Genomic DNA, 22,052 nt, shown 5'->3' on the forward strand with positions numbered 1-22,052 from the left:
GACTCATCAAAGGACTCCACAGACATTATAACTATACACACACATGTACAGACCTTATACAGACACACACACACATAAAAAGTGTGCATACACACATACACGCAAAGAGCGACATACCTATTAGTCTGCCCCAGCAGAATGTGTCTGCATAGGATCAGTATAATAAACACCTCCAGCTCCCATTAACACACACACAAACACACACACATGTGAAATGAGAATGGGAGCAGCATCGATGTCGTTAACAGTGCTAATGATTAATGAGCACATGTGGGAGGAACTCCTTGTGTTAAATGATGCTAACCCCTCATAAAATTAGCTTTAAATTACATATACGGTAGAATAATCTCAAAAATAACATTGGAAATTTCAAAAATTCTTGAAATTTCACACTTTTCAACACAGGTATTGTAATTTCACTGCAAAACATTGAGTGGACAGTACTTGCTTTGTCTAATTATGCACTCAAACAATCTACTGTGTATATAATCCTGTCTTTAATTCAATGGCTTATCCATTAGCTCCATTGCATTAATGATGCTAAACTCTGTGTCCCCTCTAAAAGGCCAGCAGGATTTGTATGCGTGTGTGTCGCTAACAGGCGGACAGATTTTATAGATTTGTAGTTAGAAAGTAGAGGGCAGGGGTGAATGTCAAGCTCAAAGGCTACGCTAACGCTAGCTAGGGCTAACAAGCCCACAAAGGCTGTAATGAGCAGGTGAGAAGGCCTGTAAAAAGCTGAGAACACAAAAGGTGACTAAAAGGGCCTCAGGGCAAATTTAACTACACCAGCACGCTCAAACAGGAACAAGGCTTTAAAACATAGGTGGATTTTTGGAGGCTCAAAGGCTTTAAGTGCCCAAATGATCAAACCTATACGCAAAAAATTATATTTTGCGTTAATGTGTGCCTTCCTGTTTTTAAACTAATTGCAAAAAGCTATGTGCATGAGCTGTATGCGGCCATTTATTTCCCACTCATCAACCTGTTTTTTGTTATGATCAAGCTCTAAAAGGCAGCAGGATTTTGATGTCTCCAGTCTGAAAATAGACGACAGTACAGCCATTCAGCTCTATATTTTAATTTTGTGTTTTTTTTGCTGACAATAATGCACTTTATTAGGGGGTTGTCAACAGATAGTAAGACGACTAATAAATCTCCATCAACTCATTAAAAGTGTGTTTTCACTGTGTAAAAATGATTTAGTTATTTTTATTCTAAAATTATTAGCGACGTGTTTAACTGAAATTGGGACAAAACACTGAGAAATGTATTGTTCAAACAAAAGTGAAGTGACAGAAATATTTCTGTTTATGACATTTCATAGACTCTGTATAACAATAAATTGCAGGAAGCATAAAAGACAAGAACACATTCAAGCTAAATAACTCAAAGCAGTCAACTACACTTGAGTCAAGTGGTTGACATCAGCGTAAAACTTGCTACATAAAAATAAACAGGGTGCTTTGTTAAAAATTAGCTCACATGTATATTAAAACTGTGCGCACAAAACAATCAAAAATCATGACAAGACGAAAAGTAATAAGCTTCTTTAAAATTAAATCAAAATGAGTGCACAAGCATCTATCGTGTGCACACGTGCCCTTGATGTGAACACATGGCCTTAGCATTTATTGTAATAAAACCCCAAACTGAAGTTAAAGCTGCATTAAGCAATTTTTAACATTAGGAGGCAAAAAGAATCTTTAATTCAGCTCCTACAGCTAACTTTTAAGCAAACAACTGACTACTTACACATTCAGCAGAAACAGAGGAATCTGGACTTGCAGTCATCTTTTTGGTCACATGTCGCATGTAAATCCAATTCAGCCCTGGTTTGGTCCAACAAATCCTGAGAAAAATATCTGGATGTCTTTGGATTACTAAATGTTTCGACGTTCTTCAGCCACTTCGCCTCTCCGCCATTTTGCGCTAAACAGGAAGTGTACAACCGGCTTGTGCAAGCTGGTTGTACAGTTCCTTTTGTGAGAGCTTTGGTTAGGTTTCGTTTAGGCCGGTGAACCAAAACTATGACCTCAATGCGGCTGCAGACTACAAAGTTGATTCACAGAGATTCAATATGACTGTATTGCTTAATGCAGCTTTAAAGTTGTATTGCGTGAATCTGAAGACATCTTCAAGCGTGACTACCGTTACCAGTAGTCATATTTAGGATTAAACTCAGACAGATGACAGATAGAACCTCCTACATGCAAACTGGTGTTTTTTGTTGTCTTTCAACTTTCAAACAACTCCTCACTGACCTGCACTTCCTCTTCTCTCAGCATCTAGCCTTGATCTCGACAGACAGACATTGTGGAAAGTACCTGACTTCACTGACTCTAACCTAAGCTGTGTGTTGCACAATATAGCAATTCAACCAAAGGCAGTTTTTAGGTTGGATGAAACTTTGATGATACCCGAGGGGAGGCTGAAGAGAGAACAGGATGCAGCAAACAATAAAACAATAGTGCACCAAAAATAATAAAATAAGCAGTCACACCGAGCTAATATTGCAAATCAATGATGATAGGCCAAAATGTATTGTAGCTGTTTCCAATATCAGTGTGACAGATGGAGGTATGTGCAGAAATATGTGCACAGCAGGCACTTATTATTAGCAGTCCACATCACAGTGGCTGTGAACCCCATCCAGATTATGTTTTGGACGTGACATGATTTGGAGAACGGCCCAAACTCTCTCAGATTTCTGCCCTGCTTTACATCCATGTCAAAAAAACATAGCAGCCTCTGGAGGAATAACTTCTGCAGCCATTGGGTTCTTAATCTTCAAGCTCAATACTGCATATCTGTTTTTATTCTATTTTATCTATTGACTTTAGTTTTGCTAGCTAACAGTTGTCATTATTAGAGATAGCTATTGTAGCCATGTTGGCCAAAATAGCTATCTCTAGTTGTTGGATTAACTGAGTTTTCAAACTATCTGTTAAGCTGTTCAGGCTGTCGTCACAAACCTTACAGTAGTGAGGAATCACAAATGAGTTGATTCCTTTACATTTACTCAAAGATTTTTATCTCAAATTCTTATTACTTATTTATTATTGTCTTCTATTAACTTGTGTAGTCTACCGAGGTATGATTACTTTCAAAAAGTAAAAGACGGAAGTGGGATAATGGAGCAAATTCTTGCAGTCAACTGATTTTTATCTCAACTGCACCAAACTGTCAGTTTCCTAGGAACACCTAGCTGACATTATATGCAGTCTAATGCAATAGTTATACATTAAATCCTATTAAATCCTTCCTCCATGTTCAGTTTCTGTTGAAAACCTTTTATAGAGGTGTCGATTCAACTTCATGGTCACTTTGGAGGCTGCAGTTTGTGATGATGTTTAACTTTAAAGTGTTAAACTTTACGGGGCTGCAACTAACAATTATTTTAATTATCGATGAATCCTTATGGTCATAAAATGCCAGATAATAGTAAAAGTGCTCTCAGTAATCACTACATCCCAGGGTACGGCCTTCAACTGTCATCTTTTGTCTGACCAACAGTCCAAAACCAAAGACATTCAGTTTACTATCAAGTATGACCAAGAAAAAGGAAAAAAAACAACGTTTTTTTGTCATAGTAGTTGCAGACTATTTCCCACTTATATGAAAGATGTTTGAAACACCTCTTTTTATAATGCACTACACTCCAACAACACTAAAATTTTGCTCTCTGCTGACACAAAAGCCAGTTTATAACCTTGAGAATAGGTTTGGCAGATTTTCTCCATCATAAAACCCACAAGATCAAATGTTATTTAACTACTTTTGTAGTAGATTTCTCAGTCAAATGTGAAAACTCTGATTAACCCAATAAGACATAGGTCCATTAAAAATGCATTCTAAAACCTGAGGTATTGTTTGAAAACGCCTCCTAAAATCTGAAGGTTTTCTGAAAAATTTGAAAGAATTGTTCCCATTCACTAAAACCTTTATTTCTCAGCCTCCAACCTGAGTTTATATGATTTGTAAGAAAGTTTATACGATTTGTAAGAAAGTTAATCAGTGTGGTTGTTGACACTATAGAGGACATATAAGTTAATTAATACAGGACCTTGACACAAGCTGTTAGTCGCAGGGTTAGTTGTAACATAAAGACTGTTTCACTTTCAGCCCAAGCAAGTTATTTTTTATCAACCAGCCGTAAGTCATGACACTTTTTACCACACACAATTTTTCCACCATATCTCTGTGACCTTTGTGGTTTTGGTGCAAAACGGAAACACCGAAAAAAACCTGAATAAGCTGCATAGATGCCAACATCAAATGGTTATCAAGTCACCCTTAGTCCAAGTAAGACTTCAGTTTTTACATGACGCTTCCAGTAATTATAGTTTATCCTTCCTCTGGATAATATCTAGTTATTAGTGTGCATGAGAAGTTTCATTATTCATAACGGTTGACATCACATCTGACTGTGGCTGTGAGGGGATTTTCATGTAAAAGCATTAAATAAATGCTGGTAAAAGTACCAATATATCTCTTTCGTCTTACTGTATTTCAAAATACTTGAAAGATTTAAGCAAAAGCCACAAGTGCGACACACACACATGCATCAGCTGCATCACACATGGGAGAGGAAAGAAGAAAGAGGAAGCGATCCACACCCTTGCCAACTTATAGCCTCTTGAATGTGCAAAAAACACTAGCTGGAAAAATAAGAGAGAAAATCAGTGTGAAAGTACAAGAACAGAGATAGAGGCCTGAAATAGTTAAGGCTCATTTGGTTAATCCACTTATCCATGAAACCATCATCTTTAGTGTGTGTGTTCAGAGTAGTGTACTTGTGTAAATGTGTGTGTGGGATTGCTTGTAATGGAGGTGAACGAGTGAGTGAAGGAGACAGAGGAGAGAAAGAGAGGCTCCGTCCCTCTGCTCTCTATAGTTAGTGTCGCTGACAGCTCCACCCTGAGCTCCACACAATGGCTCTATTCCTGGAGACACTGTGTGTGTGTGTGTGTGTGTGTGTGTGTGTGTGTGTGTGTGTGTGTGTGTGTGTGTGTGTGTGTGAGAGAGAGAGAGAGTGAGTGAGTGAGAGAGAGAGAGAGAGAGAGACTTAATGGGTAACATACTGTTGGCTGGGCAAGAGGATTCTGTTATGTATATTCCACAAATACTACATGTGATAGTACCACTATATCATTATCAGTAAATAGGGTTAGACTGATTATCTGGGCTTATATTCAGCATTTTCGATTATGTGTATTGGTGATTTTTCTGTCGGATTGCCGATAAAATAAACTCATTTTAAAATGCGCTACTTTGGCTCTGATGCAACATCCTCTAGACACAATATCTAGCACACAACACTACCTGATTGGTAACACGTCACAATAAATAGCCTTAAACACGGAATAATCTGAATCTGTAACTGAATTTATCAAGGAAATGTAGTGGAGAGGAAGCATAAAGTAGCAGAACATTTTTTGACACAAAGAGTTTAATTTTTTACTGCAAATGAATATCTGATCTAAATATCGGTTTTCAGTCTGCTTGATTTCTAATAATCAGCATCAGTATCAGTCCTGAAATCAGTAAGTATCACCTTACCTACTCCTAAGTAATTATTTTCTACCATTACTACTACTGCTACTATTATGCTGCTAACACAGCTACAACTGTTATTTATTATTTTACTATAGCCACTATGTTATCCTAATACCACTGCTACAATTACCGGTACTACTAGTGTTATGCACCTACTGCCAATATTGCTACTACATTTATAAGATTGAAGATAAGATAATCGTTTATTGACCCCCGGAGGGGAAATACAAATGTTGTAGCGGCACAAAGACAAGAAGCAAGTAGAGACAAAGAAGCAAGTAGAAAAAATACAAATTGAAATAGGATAGATAAAGATAAATAAACATACAAATAAAATAAAAATAGGTAACTACAATTTATATCACCACTTCGACTGGCGAGACTTCTACTGTAATGGTATTATTGTTTTATTATGCTCCTATCAATAGTATACTATCACTACTGCAATGCCTACAACTGCTGCTACCTAAATTACTACTACTATACTACCACCATCATTACTGTTACTACAACTAAAACGTCTACTACCACTATACAACTATTAGGCCACTACAACTACTTCTACTAAAACAACTAGTAATACAACAACTATTATCCTGCTACCACTCCTGCTGCTAGTTTTACTACTACAGCTACTACTACTACTAGTGCTATCATATTACTTCACCTACTGCTGCTATTATATTACTACTACTACCACTACTACTGGTACTGCTACTACTACCACCACTTCTACTACTACTACTTCTGCTACATCTTTTACTACTAATATTGTACAACTACTACTACTACTACTACTACTCCTACTAGTATTATTATGCTACTACCACTACTGCTGCTATTATAATTCTACTGCTACCACTACTATTACTACTACTAATACTACACTCCAACCACCTGTTGGTACTACAATTACTACTACACATACCACTACTTTTACTGCTGCTGCAGTTAATTTAAGTTTCAGTTTACCACTACTGCTACAAGCACCACTACTTTAATACTTTTACAAGTGCTACTGGCACTACGAATATTTCTACCACTACTGCTCTTACATATGGTGTAAATACCACAACTGCGACTAACTACTACCATTACAGCACTATTACAATGAACAATAACATTACTTGTACTACAACTACTGCTACTACTAGTATAATGTTTAATTGAGCCACTATCAATAATAGACTACTGTACTATCTTCTCTTACATCTACAACTGCTGCTGTGACAGCTTCTTCATTTACCACTACTACTAGAACTACACCACCAAAAATTTGAAAAACTACGACTATTAGGCTACTAGAACTACTTTTAATATTACTATAATACTACTACTAGTAGCTGCTGCTAGAATTACAATTACTACTTCTCCTACAACTACTACTACTACTCCTACTTTTATTATGCTTCTACTACTACTGCTACCACTACTACTACTATACCCCTTTGACTACTGCTGATACTACAATTACTACTACACATATCACTACTTTATTGCTGCTGCAGTTAATCTAGCTTTCAACACTTCTATTACTACGATCACTGCTGGTACTACTACTGCTTCTAATACAATTACCATTACTTTATCACTTTTACTAGTGGTACAGACACTAAAACTACTGCCACTACTACTGAAGTAGTAGTAGAAGTACTATTATTACTACTGTAATGCAATTAATGTTTGACCATACTACTATCAATAATAAACTACCACTACTGCTGCTGCTACTAATTAATTTACTACTATTCTTGAAACTGTTACACTACTATCATTATTGCTACTACAACTAGAACTTCTATTACTACTACAACTACTGCTAATAAAACAACTATTAGAACAGCTAATTGTATTTGTAAGTATTACTGCTACTAGTTCTTCTACAAAAGCTACTATTAGTAATATTGTACAATTCAACTACTACTAATACTATAGAACTACAAGTACTTCAGCTACAATCTCTTCTACTACCACTATTACAGAGCCATTATTACTACTAGTTCTATTCTGCTACTACTATGAATATTACTACTGCGACTACTGCTGTAGGCCTAACACTACTACTAGTAACTACTAATATAAATATTTCTACTTTTAATGCTGCTGTCAATCTAACTTTCAGCACGTCTACTACAACAATTACTACTACTTTACTTACTTTACAAGTACCACTACAGTACTACGTTTATTGTTTTCACCTTTTAATGACACCATTACTAATACTACTATTCTTACTACCATTACCACTACTTAAGTAATTCTGCAAATACTACTACTTTTACTACTGCTGCAAGTCCCACTACTATTGCGCTGTTGTGATTGGTGTTATTACAACTTTGTTTTTACTGCGGCTGTGTGTATGTTATAAGTGTAAGTTTGTGTTCATATGTGTGTGCGCAAGCATGTACATGTTAATGTTCATCTGTGTGTGTCTTCATGACAGGACCCTTATTAATCCTGCCTACCTTGTCACAACTCAGACATCAAAGCATGATCAGACCTGCTCTCCTGCACACATGAATGCACACACACACAGATACATTCACGATAACACACACACACACACACACACACACACACACACACACACACACACACACACACACTCGCTCTCTCACTGTAGTTCACTCAGTATTCCTTTCTGTCTAAGGTTGTTTGATCAGCTATATTGACTTGCTGATTCGACCACAGAGTTCACTGAGCACAAAGAGACACACACACACACACACACACACAAACGCACACGCAAGGTGAGCGATAAGAGGATGAATGGAGAGAAAAAAATGGAGGAGAGGAGCTGCCAAAGACCTGAAGTCACAGCGAGTGAAGTATTATCCAGTTTGGTGTCATTACAGTAATAATGCCGCTCTGTAACACCACTCACAGATTATTACTGCTGGTGTAAAGGTGATTGGAAGGTTGCCAGTTCAAACCCCAATCCAGTAAAGCCCACACAGAGGAAGTGAGCGACATGTTCACCTTGTGAAAAGTAACATAACTCAGTTCCCCACTGTCTCAGCAGAAGCAGTCACTGACCAAAATCCAAAACACAACTGACCTGGAAACATTTGCAAACTTTACCAACGTTTGCTCATAAACTAGCATATTTGCATGGAAAATCCAGCAGATTGCACCTTCTATCCAGTAGAAGTAGCCACTTTAAGTTTTTATACTATGTCCTTTGATCAATGCTGGTTGTTTAAATGGACAGTTCTTCCTAAAATGAAACCGCTTACAACAAAGTCTGTGGCTTATCTTGAGTAACTGGGTCATGATTTCTGGAAAAAGACCTTACTGTTGAGTTTTTCAAGTGTTTTGTTTTGGCACAAATGCCTTCTAGTGCCATTATATTTGAGAGAAGGCTCACCTCTCCCCAGAACTCTGCAACTCAGACAAAAACAATCTAGGTATGAGGAAATAAGGTGAAATGTAAAATATCCTTTTAAAAAGATTTGTGATAAATGATCAATCATAGCCCTAACTGTAGGCATTGTGCAACCGAAACTCCACGAGCTATCTTTCTTTCTATAATTCTATTTTGGTTTCTTCTTCAAATTAATTTTGTGTAAGATCTAGTTGGATTTGTTTTTCATTATTTTTTGTTAAGGTAAAGGTATATATATAAGGTATATAAGGTATATAAATCCAGAACTGTGTGTCTGTGGTGATCTTTATATGTCATTTGCTCACAGTCTGGCTCACAAAACAGGTCTTGACTCATAATGAGACTTATTAAAGCTAAACTAACTTAAAGGAGACCTATTATGCTTTTTTGTTTGTTTCTTCTCCTCTAGTGTTTTATATGTGTTCTTGTGCATGTAACAGATCTTGAAAGTTTAAAAGTCTGCACCAAGAGAAGCTCCTCTCTCCCACAGAAAACACTGCTCCTGAAATGCCTTGTGACTTCATGACATCACATTACATCACAGAGTCATACATTTGCATAATTTATGCCTAGTGGTTAGTTTGGCACCTAAGAATTGATTTAGCAAAGCTGCTCTGTTGTAAGCAGTGCCAGGTCTGGCGTGTGTGAGCTGACCAATCAGAGCAGACTGGAATTTTTAAATCAATCAAACAAAAGCATGGGAAAACAATTTTTTTAAAACTACATTTTCTTCCATAGCTATGGCCATCATTCCTATGAGTCACGGTAACATTTTATTCACTAGAGTAATTGCAGAGATCTCAGGATGCGCCAACATCACTAAAAATAGGCCTGAAGGTTGAAATCAAGCCAATAGTTTTGCCAGATTAGCTCCCACATTGCTAATTATCCCTCATTGCGCAGGAAACCCATGACGGTGCAAAACTACAGCAAGGGTCACAGTTGAACCAGGAACTTTGCTGTTCACTTTGGCATTCCCTGAATTTGTTTTCTCTCCTAAATACATTTGCCTAACTGACTTATCTTTAACGATGTTGCCACATTCTGAGATCTTATTTTGGTGAGTGAGTAATAAATCTGAGTGTTTTCTCTTAATTTCAACTTTCAGCACAGTGGTAACAACATGGAAAATGTGGTGGATGAAGTGTAAATTATGACAAAATGATGAGGAAGCTAGCATTACATGTTGAGGGAGAGGATATGCATTGGCTGTTGCGTCGGGGAATCTCTCTTCTTAAACACATTGATTGGAATAAATCTAACATGTAAAAGCAGAAGAGAAGCAACAGAAGAAGCTGCTGTGAAGAGGCTTTGTCACATTATCTGTCAAACACACTCAAATGTGACACTTAATTAAAGCAGTATGTCTAGTGCTCTGTGTTTTATGTCAAAAAGCTGATCTAACAGCATTTTGCCACTCAGCAGCTAGCAGGTGTGAATGCATAAATGTGGAGCAAAGTGTTCCTGGAAGCAGGGCATGCATGTTTAACATATCTTTTCAGACCAAGACAGGGGAACGTTGTATAGGTGAATGGATAATCAATCACTCTCCTGCAGTGTGGAGTATAAAAGGCCGTCGACAGCCTGTAATTACAGTACTCACAGGAAGCAGCTGTTTGCGTTTCCTGCCAGGACGACCCACTCTGCGCTTGGTGCGGGGGCTCGCTGGCGTCCCCTCCTCTGGACTGTCCTGGTCTGCTCCATCTTCATTCTGGCCAATTATAGAGAGGAAACATCAAACACTGAGCCAATCCAACAACTGTATGAAGTTATAATTGATGTCAGGAGTGAGGCCGCATTAAAGCAACAGATATTCAAGGCAGTGTGGTTAAGAAACATTGCAGGGCAGAGACTGGAAAACAGGATTAACTGAATGAAGACTAGCACACTCTTGACAATATTTGCAGTTTTTAGAAAGTGACATTTCACACTTTTTTTTTACTTTTTCACCAGAAGACAAAAAGCTCAACTGAAGATCGATTTCAAAACAAACAACTTTAAAACCAAAGGTCTCAAAACCTGGCCAAGTTCTGATTGAACAAAGCAGCTCTCAAACTAAAATGGACGAAATATGAAAGACAAAACCAGTAAATTATATGTTTGCAGACATCAAATCCAGCTGTGTTTAGTCAAGCAAACAGAATGCATGTTGTGGTGCTTCTAGACCTGCTGTGGATACGCAGCACAAAAAATCCCCATAAGATGAAAAATAACACTTAGATCATCATTCAAGGTCTTTTAGATGAAATACTGTAATATATTTCGGCACTGCCTCATATTGAGGCCATTAGTGAAGCTTTGAACCTAAATGAATTCATCTCAGCAGTTTGTTCCTCTTCTCAGCTCACAGCAGAGACAAAGTGCTATGGTACATCAGAGTTGTAGATCAGCAGCAGTGTAATTGTACAGTGATATATAAAATAAAAATAGCCTGCAGCACCTGTGTGTCAGCTACAGCGTGATGGGTCAAACGCGAACACCTTCAAAAGGCTTCCAACCAGAAGAAATCCTGATGAGATCTCATTCTGCCTTCACTGTTACATCACGACAAACTGTTTTTATTACGTTCTTAATCTCAGTGTTGTGACTTGATATCCTCGCCAAGCCCCAAAATAAAAATTATAAGAAAAGCCTGCTACAATTCAAATCCTTAATTTTCCTGTCAACAGATTTACTTCGAACCAATCTAACGGCTGCCCATGATGTTGTTTGTGCTGGAGGGAAAGTTTCACATTGCAACTAACAGATAAAATTTAAGGTTATGATATGTAAAACAATTGACAGCAACACTCGGGTCAGATAAATACTCAGCTGTTAGGATGTTTTCTTTCCAAATACTAATTAACTAAGTTCCTCAACCCAGGGTATCTGATACCAAGAACAGATCTGATATCTGGTAAATGTTGATGAATAAAGCTCAATGAACGTACAAAGAAACTGTATTTAAAGTGAAACCGTCACAACTGGCAGATACCTGATCCAGTTCATCCAACAATGAATATTCAGTCATATTTACTCATGTTGTAGCATTCTCCTAAACAACTAAAGTAGATGAGGACTTGTTTATAATGTTAAAAAAAAAAACAACTGAAAAAAAACCAAACATAAAATGGCTCCATATCAGAGCCTGATTGGTTGGCCAATATTATCAGCCTATACTGACCTATCACAGATAGATTGGCATATATTTTGCCTGATATGTGCCGATATGAAAACTTTTTTTCACAGAACGTAATGCAGAAAAACATGCTGGGGGTAATATATGTTTATTACATTTTTTAGTGAAGTTTATTGTGTAGCTGAGCTGATAAAATTTACTGTCAAAATATCCTGCCGCCATGTACATTTGTCCCAAGCGTTTCTTAACCACATTTGGGGGATCATTGCAAAAATTGTGTGTTTATGTACTGTATGTATTCTTTGAATATAAGAATATCGGCCAAGATATCAATATCAGAATTTCTTTAATCCCTAATATCGGTATCAGCCCAAAAAATCCAGTATCAGTCAGCTCAACTCCATATAGCTCATCCAGCTTAATTCATCTCTCCAGAGCCCAAATTGATTTGAGAAGTCAATATTTAGACCCTCAACTTTTTGGCTTAAAAAAGGATGCAAATAACATCTTCTCAAATCAACGCTGGATGAGCTGTATGGAGCCATTTTATGTTGGGTTTTTTCAAGTTGTTTTTTTTCACGTCTGAAAACAAGTACCCATCTACTTCAGCTGTTTAGGAGAACGCAGCAGCACTGTTTTGCCATGAAGCTCCAGAAATGTTTTGCAGACTGCTCCTAAATTTTCATCTGCATGTGGGTGTGTAGATAATGATTGAATTTACATTTTTGGGTGAGCTTTTCCTTTGATAAGGTCAGTATCTCTATTTAAAAGTATTAAAAACTCAACTCAAACTCAAACTTGTTTTATTGACATCATGATAAATCAAGCAAAAGGAGGATTTATTTAAACATAGAGGCTTGAGGAGAACAGAAACGCCCCCACATACCTCAATCACTGTCACCGTTTGTTTGCCTCTTCTACTATCAATACCCTCAAATATTCTGAGGGTCTGACCAAACTCAAACTGGTCCTGAATTTCTATTTTTACATCGGCTCTGGGCTCTGACTGAGTTGCTGAGAGTCTAAGGTCTGTGCAAACGTTTTATTGGGCCCATGAGACCATGTGAAAAAGGCCAAATAAAATAAGCAACACCTGCTGCATCTTTAGTTAAACATTCAAACCTTGAATGTGGTTTCATTGTGTGAGAGGCCTGTTGCTTTAAGAGTATCATATTTTACCCAGGAGGAAGTAATTTGCCAGCTGCAATGATTTTCATCATTGACCTTTTTATTCATATTTGAGCTCTCTCTATGTGCATCACTGCCTCAGGCAGAAATTAAATAAATGTCACTGTTACAAGGGAAAACCATTAGACTCTTGTAGTGCTGGAGTGAACAAGGCAGCTTTAAGTGTACCAGTTAGGAGGAATAATGTTTTTAATCAGAGGTTTGCTCAACTTGTTCAAAGCTGGGTTGAGATAACAGAGGCAAGTCATCTGAGCAGGATTAAAACAAATGGGAGGCAGCACATCAGATGACTGAGAGTGTTAACGACTTTCTAGGTACAGTTCCATTTTCTTTGGGTCTGTTTGAGATTTTGAAGTAGTTGCCACTACTTTTTATTTTTTATAGACAGAGCCCTCTGAAGTATGATTAAGATGGTAGAGGGTCACTGGATAGTGAACACACTTCAGACTATGGCTTTCAAGCTAAAACTAAAACTAATATTGAAACATTTTTTAAACAATAAAAACTAAACCAAACTAACTGAAACTAAAGCAAATTGAAAACAAAAGCTCAAAAACAAAACTACAACAACAGCTGTGTATGCTGCCTGCTGTCTGCCTTGTGTTTCAGTAATGTCTCCCTCTCTCTCCTTGGTGGACCGTCTGTTAGGGTGACAGTGGAGTGGTTGCTAAGGTGCAGAAACTGCTTAGCAACTGTCTCCGGCGGGGCCGCCGTGCTGACTAAACATTCTGATGTCACTTCCCTGACGATAAGCATAGCAACCAGCTAGAACGGGTAATGGCCCAGTGCCTGTCTGCCTGCTATGCTCCTGTCCATATGCCTGTGTCACGACGCACACTCACAGACATACACACAGACCATTTTAATGTAACAAGTGTAAAAAGTGAAAACATTAGTATAATTATGTCCAGACACTACAGAAAAAAACATGTTTTTCTTATGCACTTTTGAGATGTTGGGTGTTTTTGCTTCCATAACATGTCTTCTTTCAGACTAGTGTAAAGAAGATGCCAAAAATAGACTTTAACGTGTTTATTTTAGTTAAGATTTCTGTTCTGGAAATGTATGACACTAACTGGGGAAGTTTCATGGTTAAAATTGTATGAAATCGTACAATACCTATCTTAAAGATCCAGTGTGTAGGAACCCAATGTCTCACCCTCACACAAAAGTCCCTCTCTAGAGACAGTGTTTGTTTTGTCCGTTCTGGGCTACCGTAGAAACATGGCTGTGCAACATGGTGGACTCCTTGGACAATGACTCAATCTTTCTGTAGATCTAAACCCTTATTCTAAGATTGCATTGAAAGTTTGCCCATAAATCTGACACACGGGACCTTTAAAGGCTGTTTTCTCAAAGTGATTTTTCTCTGAGCCAGAAATTTCCACTTCAGTAGCACTTACATAAATCAAAAACAAGGTTTTTACTGACGGGTTTGATCATTTATCATTCATAAGGTGATTTATATAACATTTTATTCCCCAAAACATGGCAACATTTTTTATAGCTGTTGACAGTACTGTGATAAAAAGAGATGTCCAAAATTTGTTCCGTGAAACCTTTGATTCTAAAACCTTGATTTCTCTGGGCACGTGTCAGAAGTGGAGCATCCTGCCTGATACTGTCTAATTGCTAAGATCGTGTTTATTTTATCTTTTTTCCTTGATTTTTGTGCCTGCACCACAGGTTTGCAGGCTACGTAGTAAAATCATTATTGTCTGTTTTAAGTGTGTTATTGTTAATATTTCCGACTCATGTTGTGCTGTAGATCCCAAGTCTGCACAGGGTGTTTTATTTTTTGATTTTGACTGGATGCACTTTGCCATTCCTGTGTCTGACTGCTGCATCTGGAACACTGCTAAAACATGCCGTGGCGCAGCTGGTGGAAACATGAGCATTAAACGGCTGCAATCAGCTCTAGGTATGTCGCAGGAGTGTCGCGGCCATAACACGACTTAAATGTGCCGTGTGGAAATCTGGCGTAATACCACCTTTACACCAAAATCAGCGTGTATATGCAGAATTCTAAATGCGGGTAAACCCACTAGAAATAGGTGATTGACTCCCTTCCTAGTGTCAGGAGGAGACTAGTTTGCCTATCTGTTTTTCTTTTTCTTGTGTGTCACATTTGTCATCACGAATGCACTGGAAAAACAGGGAACAGTAGAAAATGACACATCATACACCTCATCACAGTACATCCAGAAAACTTTGGATCATTCTGGAGACACATCGTTTTTGTCCAGAGCTGATGGTGGAACTAGCTAAGGAGTGAGGCATCTTGCTTCTTTCTCATCTTTCGAGAGTTGCACATGTGCACATGAAAGGATCAGATAGAGACACTGAAGTCACTGACAATATAACGGTGGTTTCTTATTAATATCTTTTACTTCAGTCTTTCTTTCAAACTCGAGTGCTGCTTGAACATAGACGGATAGAAAAAGAATGGAAAATATCAATTTTAACAGTCATAGCATGGCGCCTGACAAGGGGTGAAAATAGCGTGATCACCTGGGTGTTGTGTTTCCATCACAGCCAATCAGAGCTGGAGCTGATAAACACCAGTGATTACTGCAGAGGCATTTGAAGTGCGAGTGCCGATTATACCTATTTACATTACGCAAAAGTCAGATGTAAGCAGGTGTTAGTGGGTTTTTTGTCCAGTATAAAAAGGGATATAATATGGTTTAATCACCTGGAGACATTTCATGGTGACATCTATTAGTTAACCCTATTCACCTGTAGTGCCAAACCAAATGTCAAACATTAACTGACAGAGCTTGAAAATCACTCAACCAAATCCCTTCAGAGAATAAGTCAACACAAACACACACACACACACACACACACACACACACACACACACACACACACACACACACACACACTGTCCATATATCTTTGGTCTATTTCTGTCTCCCGGCAGGTTATTTTAGGCCACCGCAGTTGCTAAGCTACCAGACTGCAAACCAGGCGGGCAGAGGAGGATCCCATCAGCAGCAGACAGCTTGTCCTCTTTCTTTCTACCCCATTCCCTCGTCCTCCGCTCTGTCTCTCTCCAGTCTCCTCATTTCCTGTATCTCCCTCCTCTTCTGCCTTCACTTTGAATGTACTACTCAACCAATCATTGGTTAATAAAGCTGCCAACAGAACAAATACTAGATTTTATCTATTTTTGAGCCTCCGTACAGATTTACAACATTTAAACATCAGTAGAACAGCAGATTTATCCAATCCTATCAGTAAAATAATCAATAATTACACATTTAGGTACATGTATTTGCAAAAACACACTGCAATGGACTGAAAATACACAACAATGGACCAATCCTGAGCACTGTTCTCCCCGTGTTACTGTTATAATACTGTTTGTGGTGACAGCTGCGTCTTTTCTGATTTTGGATATGGAATAAACAACCTCATCCACTCAGTCAGAACACAGAGTAATGCTGTTAAAGCCCCCAAGCACATCGTTTTACTATCTTCAACGTGTCCTTGTAGTTTGAAGTATATGCTGTCTACATAGACACTTGGCAACCAAAGCATTCAGGCCTGATATGCTTAAAACATAGAGCTTGTCATGTGGGCTAACATCATCCGAAAATCCCTTTCTGATGTCAAATCTGAGGGCTTCATCCACCTATTTTTGTAAACTTCCAATACTGACAATCATGCTGTTTTTTACGTACTGCTAGGTGACATATCAGAAGGTGACAAAATAGGGGAGAGTCTTTGGTATTAATTTTTTTATTTCATGTTTCTATTATTCTACTGTAGCTACCTGAGCTACTGTAATAAGGGAATTTCCCTGTTCAGGGATCAATAAAATCTTATTTTATCTTATCTTAAATGTTAATACATTTTGAGTGTACAATTTAGTGAAACACAGTATATTATCTTTAAAGAGAACTTGTACAATCAATTGCTTTTTGACTAATTATGCTCAAAGAGCAATCAAGAGTGCCGTTTTGATGGAGCTTTGATGTCAGGTTTTTTGGCCCACCTTGAAGTATGGCCATTCAAAGCAGGAATAACGACTTTTGCCTTTAGATTTGCTCACAAGCACTAGATTGTTTCAAGTGTACTGTAGCCTTAAGACTCAGGAGATGGTATAAAACAACATTGTCTACACGTTTAGAATAATGCCCAAGATATACTGTAAATTTGGGCATTTAGCCGAATGAGAAGAAATATGACCAAAGTTGTCAAAGATCCTGCTTGGCTACAATTGGTGTGTTGAGGGAAGGTGGCAGTGCTTAAAGAAATAGTTCACTCTAATTCGACACGAAATTCAGTCATTATCAACTCACCCTCTTGCTGATGAGAAGTGCGGTGTAGTTTCTTATTCCTCAAAGTGCAGCTGGAGACCCGCGGGGGTACCCTCCTGCAGCAAAAATCCATATAACGGGCGTCAATGGTGCCGAGACGAAAAGGTCCATAAAACTACACAAAAACTTTGTAATATTCCTCCATACTGCTCGTCCGCTGCAATCCAAGTGTCCCGAAGTGGCGACATCCAGAGTTTACTCGAAACAACGTCATTTAGTACATTTTTACAGCCTAAACAGTCACTATGCTATATTTGCTCCCGCGTGCACGCGAGTCTCCCTCACAGCATTTGCACTACAGGGAGGGAGACTCGCGTGCACGCGGGAGTGTGCCTCCAGGCAAATATAGTATAGTGACTGTTTAGGCTGTAAAAATGTACTAAATGACGTTGTTCCGAGTAAACGCTGGATGTCGCCACTTCAGGACACTTGGATTGCAGCGGACGAGCAGTATGGAGGAATATTACAACGTTTTTGTGTAGTTTTATGGACCTTTTCGTCTCGGGCACCATTGACGCCCGTTATATGGATTTTTGCTGCCGGAGGGTACCCCCGCGGGTCTCCAGCTGCACTTTGAGGAATAAGAAACTACACCGGACTTCTCATCAGCATGAGGGTGAGTCGATAATGACTGAATTTCGTTCTAGAGTGAACTATTCCTTTAAGACACAGTCAATTCTCAGGCTATAAAAAATTATCTAATTGTATCGTCTCAAATACAGATCAGGAAGGTTCTGAGCTTGTGAAGTGATATTCATAAACATATTATATCTATAAATGAGACATATTATGCTCATTTTCAGGTTGATCATTTTTTTTTTGGGTTACTACTAGAATAAGTAGTTACATGCTTTTGGGCTTAAGACACATATCAGTTTTCTTATAATGTCCAGCGCTGCAGCACTGTATTCCCCCTCTGCATGAAAAGCAGTTTTATTCATGTTACATTTAGTCATGTGGCTGACTTCCTTCCTCACACTCTGACTTATCATCTGATGTTTTTCCGGAGGTTGTAGCAACAGATCACCAAATAAAATGTACCGTTACCTTGATTAAAATTGCAGATTTTCTCTCAGTTTGAACACACAAACACAATTCAGCAGAATTTATAACAAAGCTCTCGTCGTTTTTAGATATTTTAATGTGGAAATGTTACACACTGAATCCTTAAACAACAATCTTTAAACTGAATCTCAGTTTATTTCTTTATTTTCTTCACATTCAGTTTAAAAACATATTTACCCTTATTTGAGCCCACAGAAATGTCTCTCTATCTTCAACATTTGAGCGTCTGTCATGCGAAATCGATGCTAACTGGAATCCGTCAAATCTCACACCTCTACTCTCTATCTCTTACAGTGCCTTGACATGTCTTCCCCTCTGTCCTCAAACTCTGGGACTCACTTGGGATTCTCACCAGGCTTTTTTTTTCTTAATTCTTTCACTGAGTTAAGCCTTAGGAAGTTAAAAAGAACAACAAACTATAGTAAAAAGAAACCTTTATAAGGGAAACTTTGTACTTGTTGGCTCTTTGCCAGCGTGTGAATGTGGAAGTAAGTGAGTAAGACGGCTCTTTATTTAGCAGCACTACAGAATGAACTTCAAACTTCTCACAGATTTACGAGGGTTGCCCTGGGCTCTGGGGGCGCAAATGAAAGGAGCCATTTTTCACCTTGTGTATGTCTGACTGTGTGTTAATGTGTGTGTTGGTGTGTGTCCTCGCCTGGGTTAAAAAAAACAGTTTGAGACTCGAAACCTTGTGCTCGTTTCAGGTGCATGTGGTCGGGTTAGTGTGTGGAATGTAGAAAGGCCTAAAGTGAACGTAAGTAAATAACTCTAAGATTAATTATTGCAGACACACGCGGTCTTAGTTGCCAGATTTTCAGAGTGAGTTGGCTAAAAAAAGCTCTCAACTGCAGACTTAGGAGCCAAAGTAGTAGTGGTAATGATAGCTGTAGTAAAAGTGGTGGTTGTAATAATATCTGTGGCTTCAAAAATAACAGTAGTAGTAATGTAATATTTATATTAATAGAAGCAGCGACAATAACAGTAATGGGAGCAAGAGTCGTGAGGGTAGAAGTAGCTGAGATAGTAGTACAAGTGGCCGAAAACTGATTATTCATGTGCTTGACTTAAATGCAATATTTCAGTGGTAGTACTTTAGTAAAAATGAGGTATATCACTCTGATGTACGCTGTTTACATTTACTATTCTTTGCTGCTAGTAATTACACCACTATGTTACTCTTGTAACTTTGTTCTTGTATAGTTTCTATTCTTATTTTTACATTCTCTACTCATCTGTACTTGTAGACACACTTGTGTGCTCATGTACACACCTCTGGGGATCAATAAAGGCATATCTTATTTTATCTTATCTTTATTGGTATTTCCATTTCCGTTTACAACACTATTTACAGACGGTATTATGTATGTTTTATTGGTAAACATTTATTTGATGGCTACAGTTATTGCATTGAAAACATTTGATGTAGTGCAATTATGTAGCTGAACAGCTGAACAGTAATTAGTTTGAGACACCTGCATGTACTGTACAACACTGAAATACTGCTGATATGTTAATGCATCAGCAACAAAAGGAACCAATCATTTTGACATTTCTTGTAACCCTTGGTATATACTGTATTTATAGACTTTGAAGAGTGCAACTAGAATAAGTGCCAAATAATAATTCTTCTTATTTATCTTTAACTCTTTAAAGGGGTTCTGCTTAACTTCTGTGTTGTGCTGGAAGATTGTTGTTGTATTAGCAGACTCCATTTCTAAGCTAATGTTAGCTGCTGTTGCTCTCTGTTAGCAGAGCTGAGAGAGGCACTGAGATGAGGCACTTGAGAACGTGCATAAAGTCACATCCATTGGACTGTTGTGGAAAATCTGACCTGAACCCATTAACAAAGAAAGGGTTCAGCAGCATTAGACAGTTTCAACAAATCATCCACAGGCCAAGAGAGATGGGGAAGGTCTCATTTTTCACGTCATGTTTTTAAAAGATTATGAGATTTTACAAACAATAAATGTATTTCTGACCTGCTCCAATTGGAAGCCATAAAAAACTCAATATATATAGCAGATACATGCAATACATGCAGTTGAAACATCGTCATAAATACACATACACATATTTAGATCCCCACATATAATTTACTATTGAGTCATTTGTCTCCCAATGTAACATTTATTGTTCATTAAGTTTGTGGACGCTTTAATGTAAACAAACAGCATTGTTTTGGCACCCCTCTGACTCCATACTTTACATCTTAAAACTTCTGTTGCGTAACAAAAATTTGGATTGCAGGACTCTTATGTTTAGTAGAGTATTTTATCCATTGTTATCCATGAGTTTCCTGGGGAGGTTACTGAGATGATACTTTCAGTGCTTGGCAGATTTAGCGTAAATAATAAAGTTACATAATAACTGACACAGCGGCGTAGGTTTCAAGGCTTTAGAAGCATTAGCTAAGTGGGCTAAGCAATAATAATAGTGTTAGTATTCACTCAATAAAGTCACTAACTTAGATCTTCATGAATGAAGGGAGGAGAGAGGATTAGCATCCTGTTACCATGGAAAACGCTGTTTCTGGTTAAGTGACTGGACGCACTGGAAGATTTTGCAAACAAACAAACAAAAAAGAATAATCGATCTCTCTTACCACATCATTGGCGGTGTCTTTCTGAGGTGTCTGAGGCGGTTCGGCGGCAGCAGGACTGTTGGACGGCATGGCAGGAAGTGGCTCGGTGAAACCAGGTTTAGAGAGTAAAAAATGGAGCAAATCAAAACATGGGAAAGGCCCTCAGAAGCACCAGGTGCAGCTTCATTCAATCTGTCTGTCGGTCCGTCTGTTCCGACGATCACTTGCTCGCTCAGTCCTAACCCCGCTCCTGGGAGAAGAAAGACAAAGCACACACACACACAGAGTCAGACATGAGTGGATTTACAGTACGAGGAAATTTGTCACTTCTGAGTAAGAAATCATTCTCAGTGAGTGGCTGACATCTTCCTATCTCTCTTTTCCTCTCTTCCTCAGTCTAGAGCCCTGAGGTCAAGGCCCTACAACAGGTATGTGTCTTTATGACCGGTAATGTACATGATTGATGAGACCCCACAAATATCAAACTTCAGAGTAGTAACAGGTCAAAACACGTTAACACAGATTTATGTACAAACACACACACACACACACACAGACACACAGACACACACACACAGGTGTCCTCAAAGGAATCCGTTGGAATCAGGGTAGCTTTCAACATGGCTGTCAGAGTGTGATTGATGTGGCTGGATAAAACTGTCCCATTTCATTAGACAAAATGGCTGCCTTTGAACTGCAGGTAAACAGGGACAAAAATCTAAATTTTTTCCCTTAAACATGATGCAAATCTTTTTTGTGAGAGTTAAAACAGAAAAAATCATATTGGAGCTGAAATGTTCAATCTTAATTTGGGCCACTTTCATT

General features: G+C 38.3%; 1 protein-coding gene across 3 annotated transcripts in view; it reads right to left on the bottom strand.

Moving 5' to 3' along the window:
- The window catches only part of LOC141017658 (DNA (cytosine-5)-methyltransferase 3A-like), a 63,027-nt gene that overhangs the window by 36,293 nt on the left and 4,682 nt on the right, over positions 1–22,052 (bottom strand). For 2 of the 3 annotated variants that reach the window (XM_073492382.1, XM_073492381.1), the window contains exons 1-2: positions 21,249–21,394; positions 10,548–10,655 (exon numbers count right to left, since the gene is read on the bottom strand). In XM_073492382.1, coding sequence (XP_073348483.1) covers positions 10,548–10,655; positions 21,249–21,317 — 177 coding nt within the window. In that variant the 5' untranslated portion in view covers positions 21,318–21,394. Of the gene's footprint in view, positions 1–10,547; positions 10,656–21,248; positions 21,478–22,052 lie in introns of those variants that run through there. The other variant, XM_073492380.1, reaches the window with a different exon arrangement.

This window comes from Pagrus major, chromosome 22 (assembly GCF_040436345.1).
Source record: "Pagrus major chromosome 22, Pma_NU_1.0".
Lineage (NCBI taxonomy): Eukaryota > Metazoa > Chordata > Actinopteri > Spariformes > Sparidae > Pagrus > Pagrus major.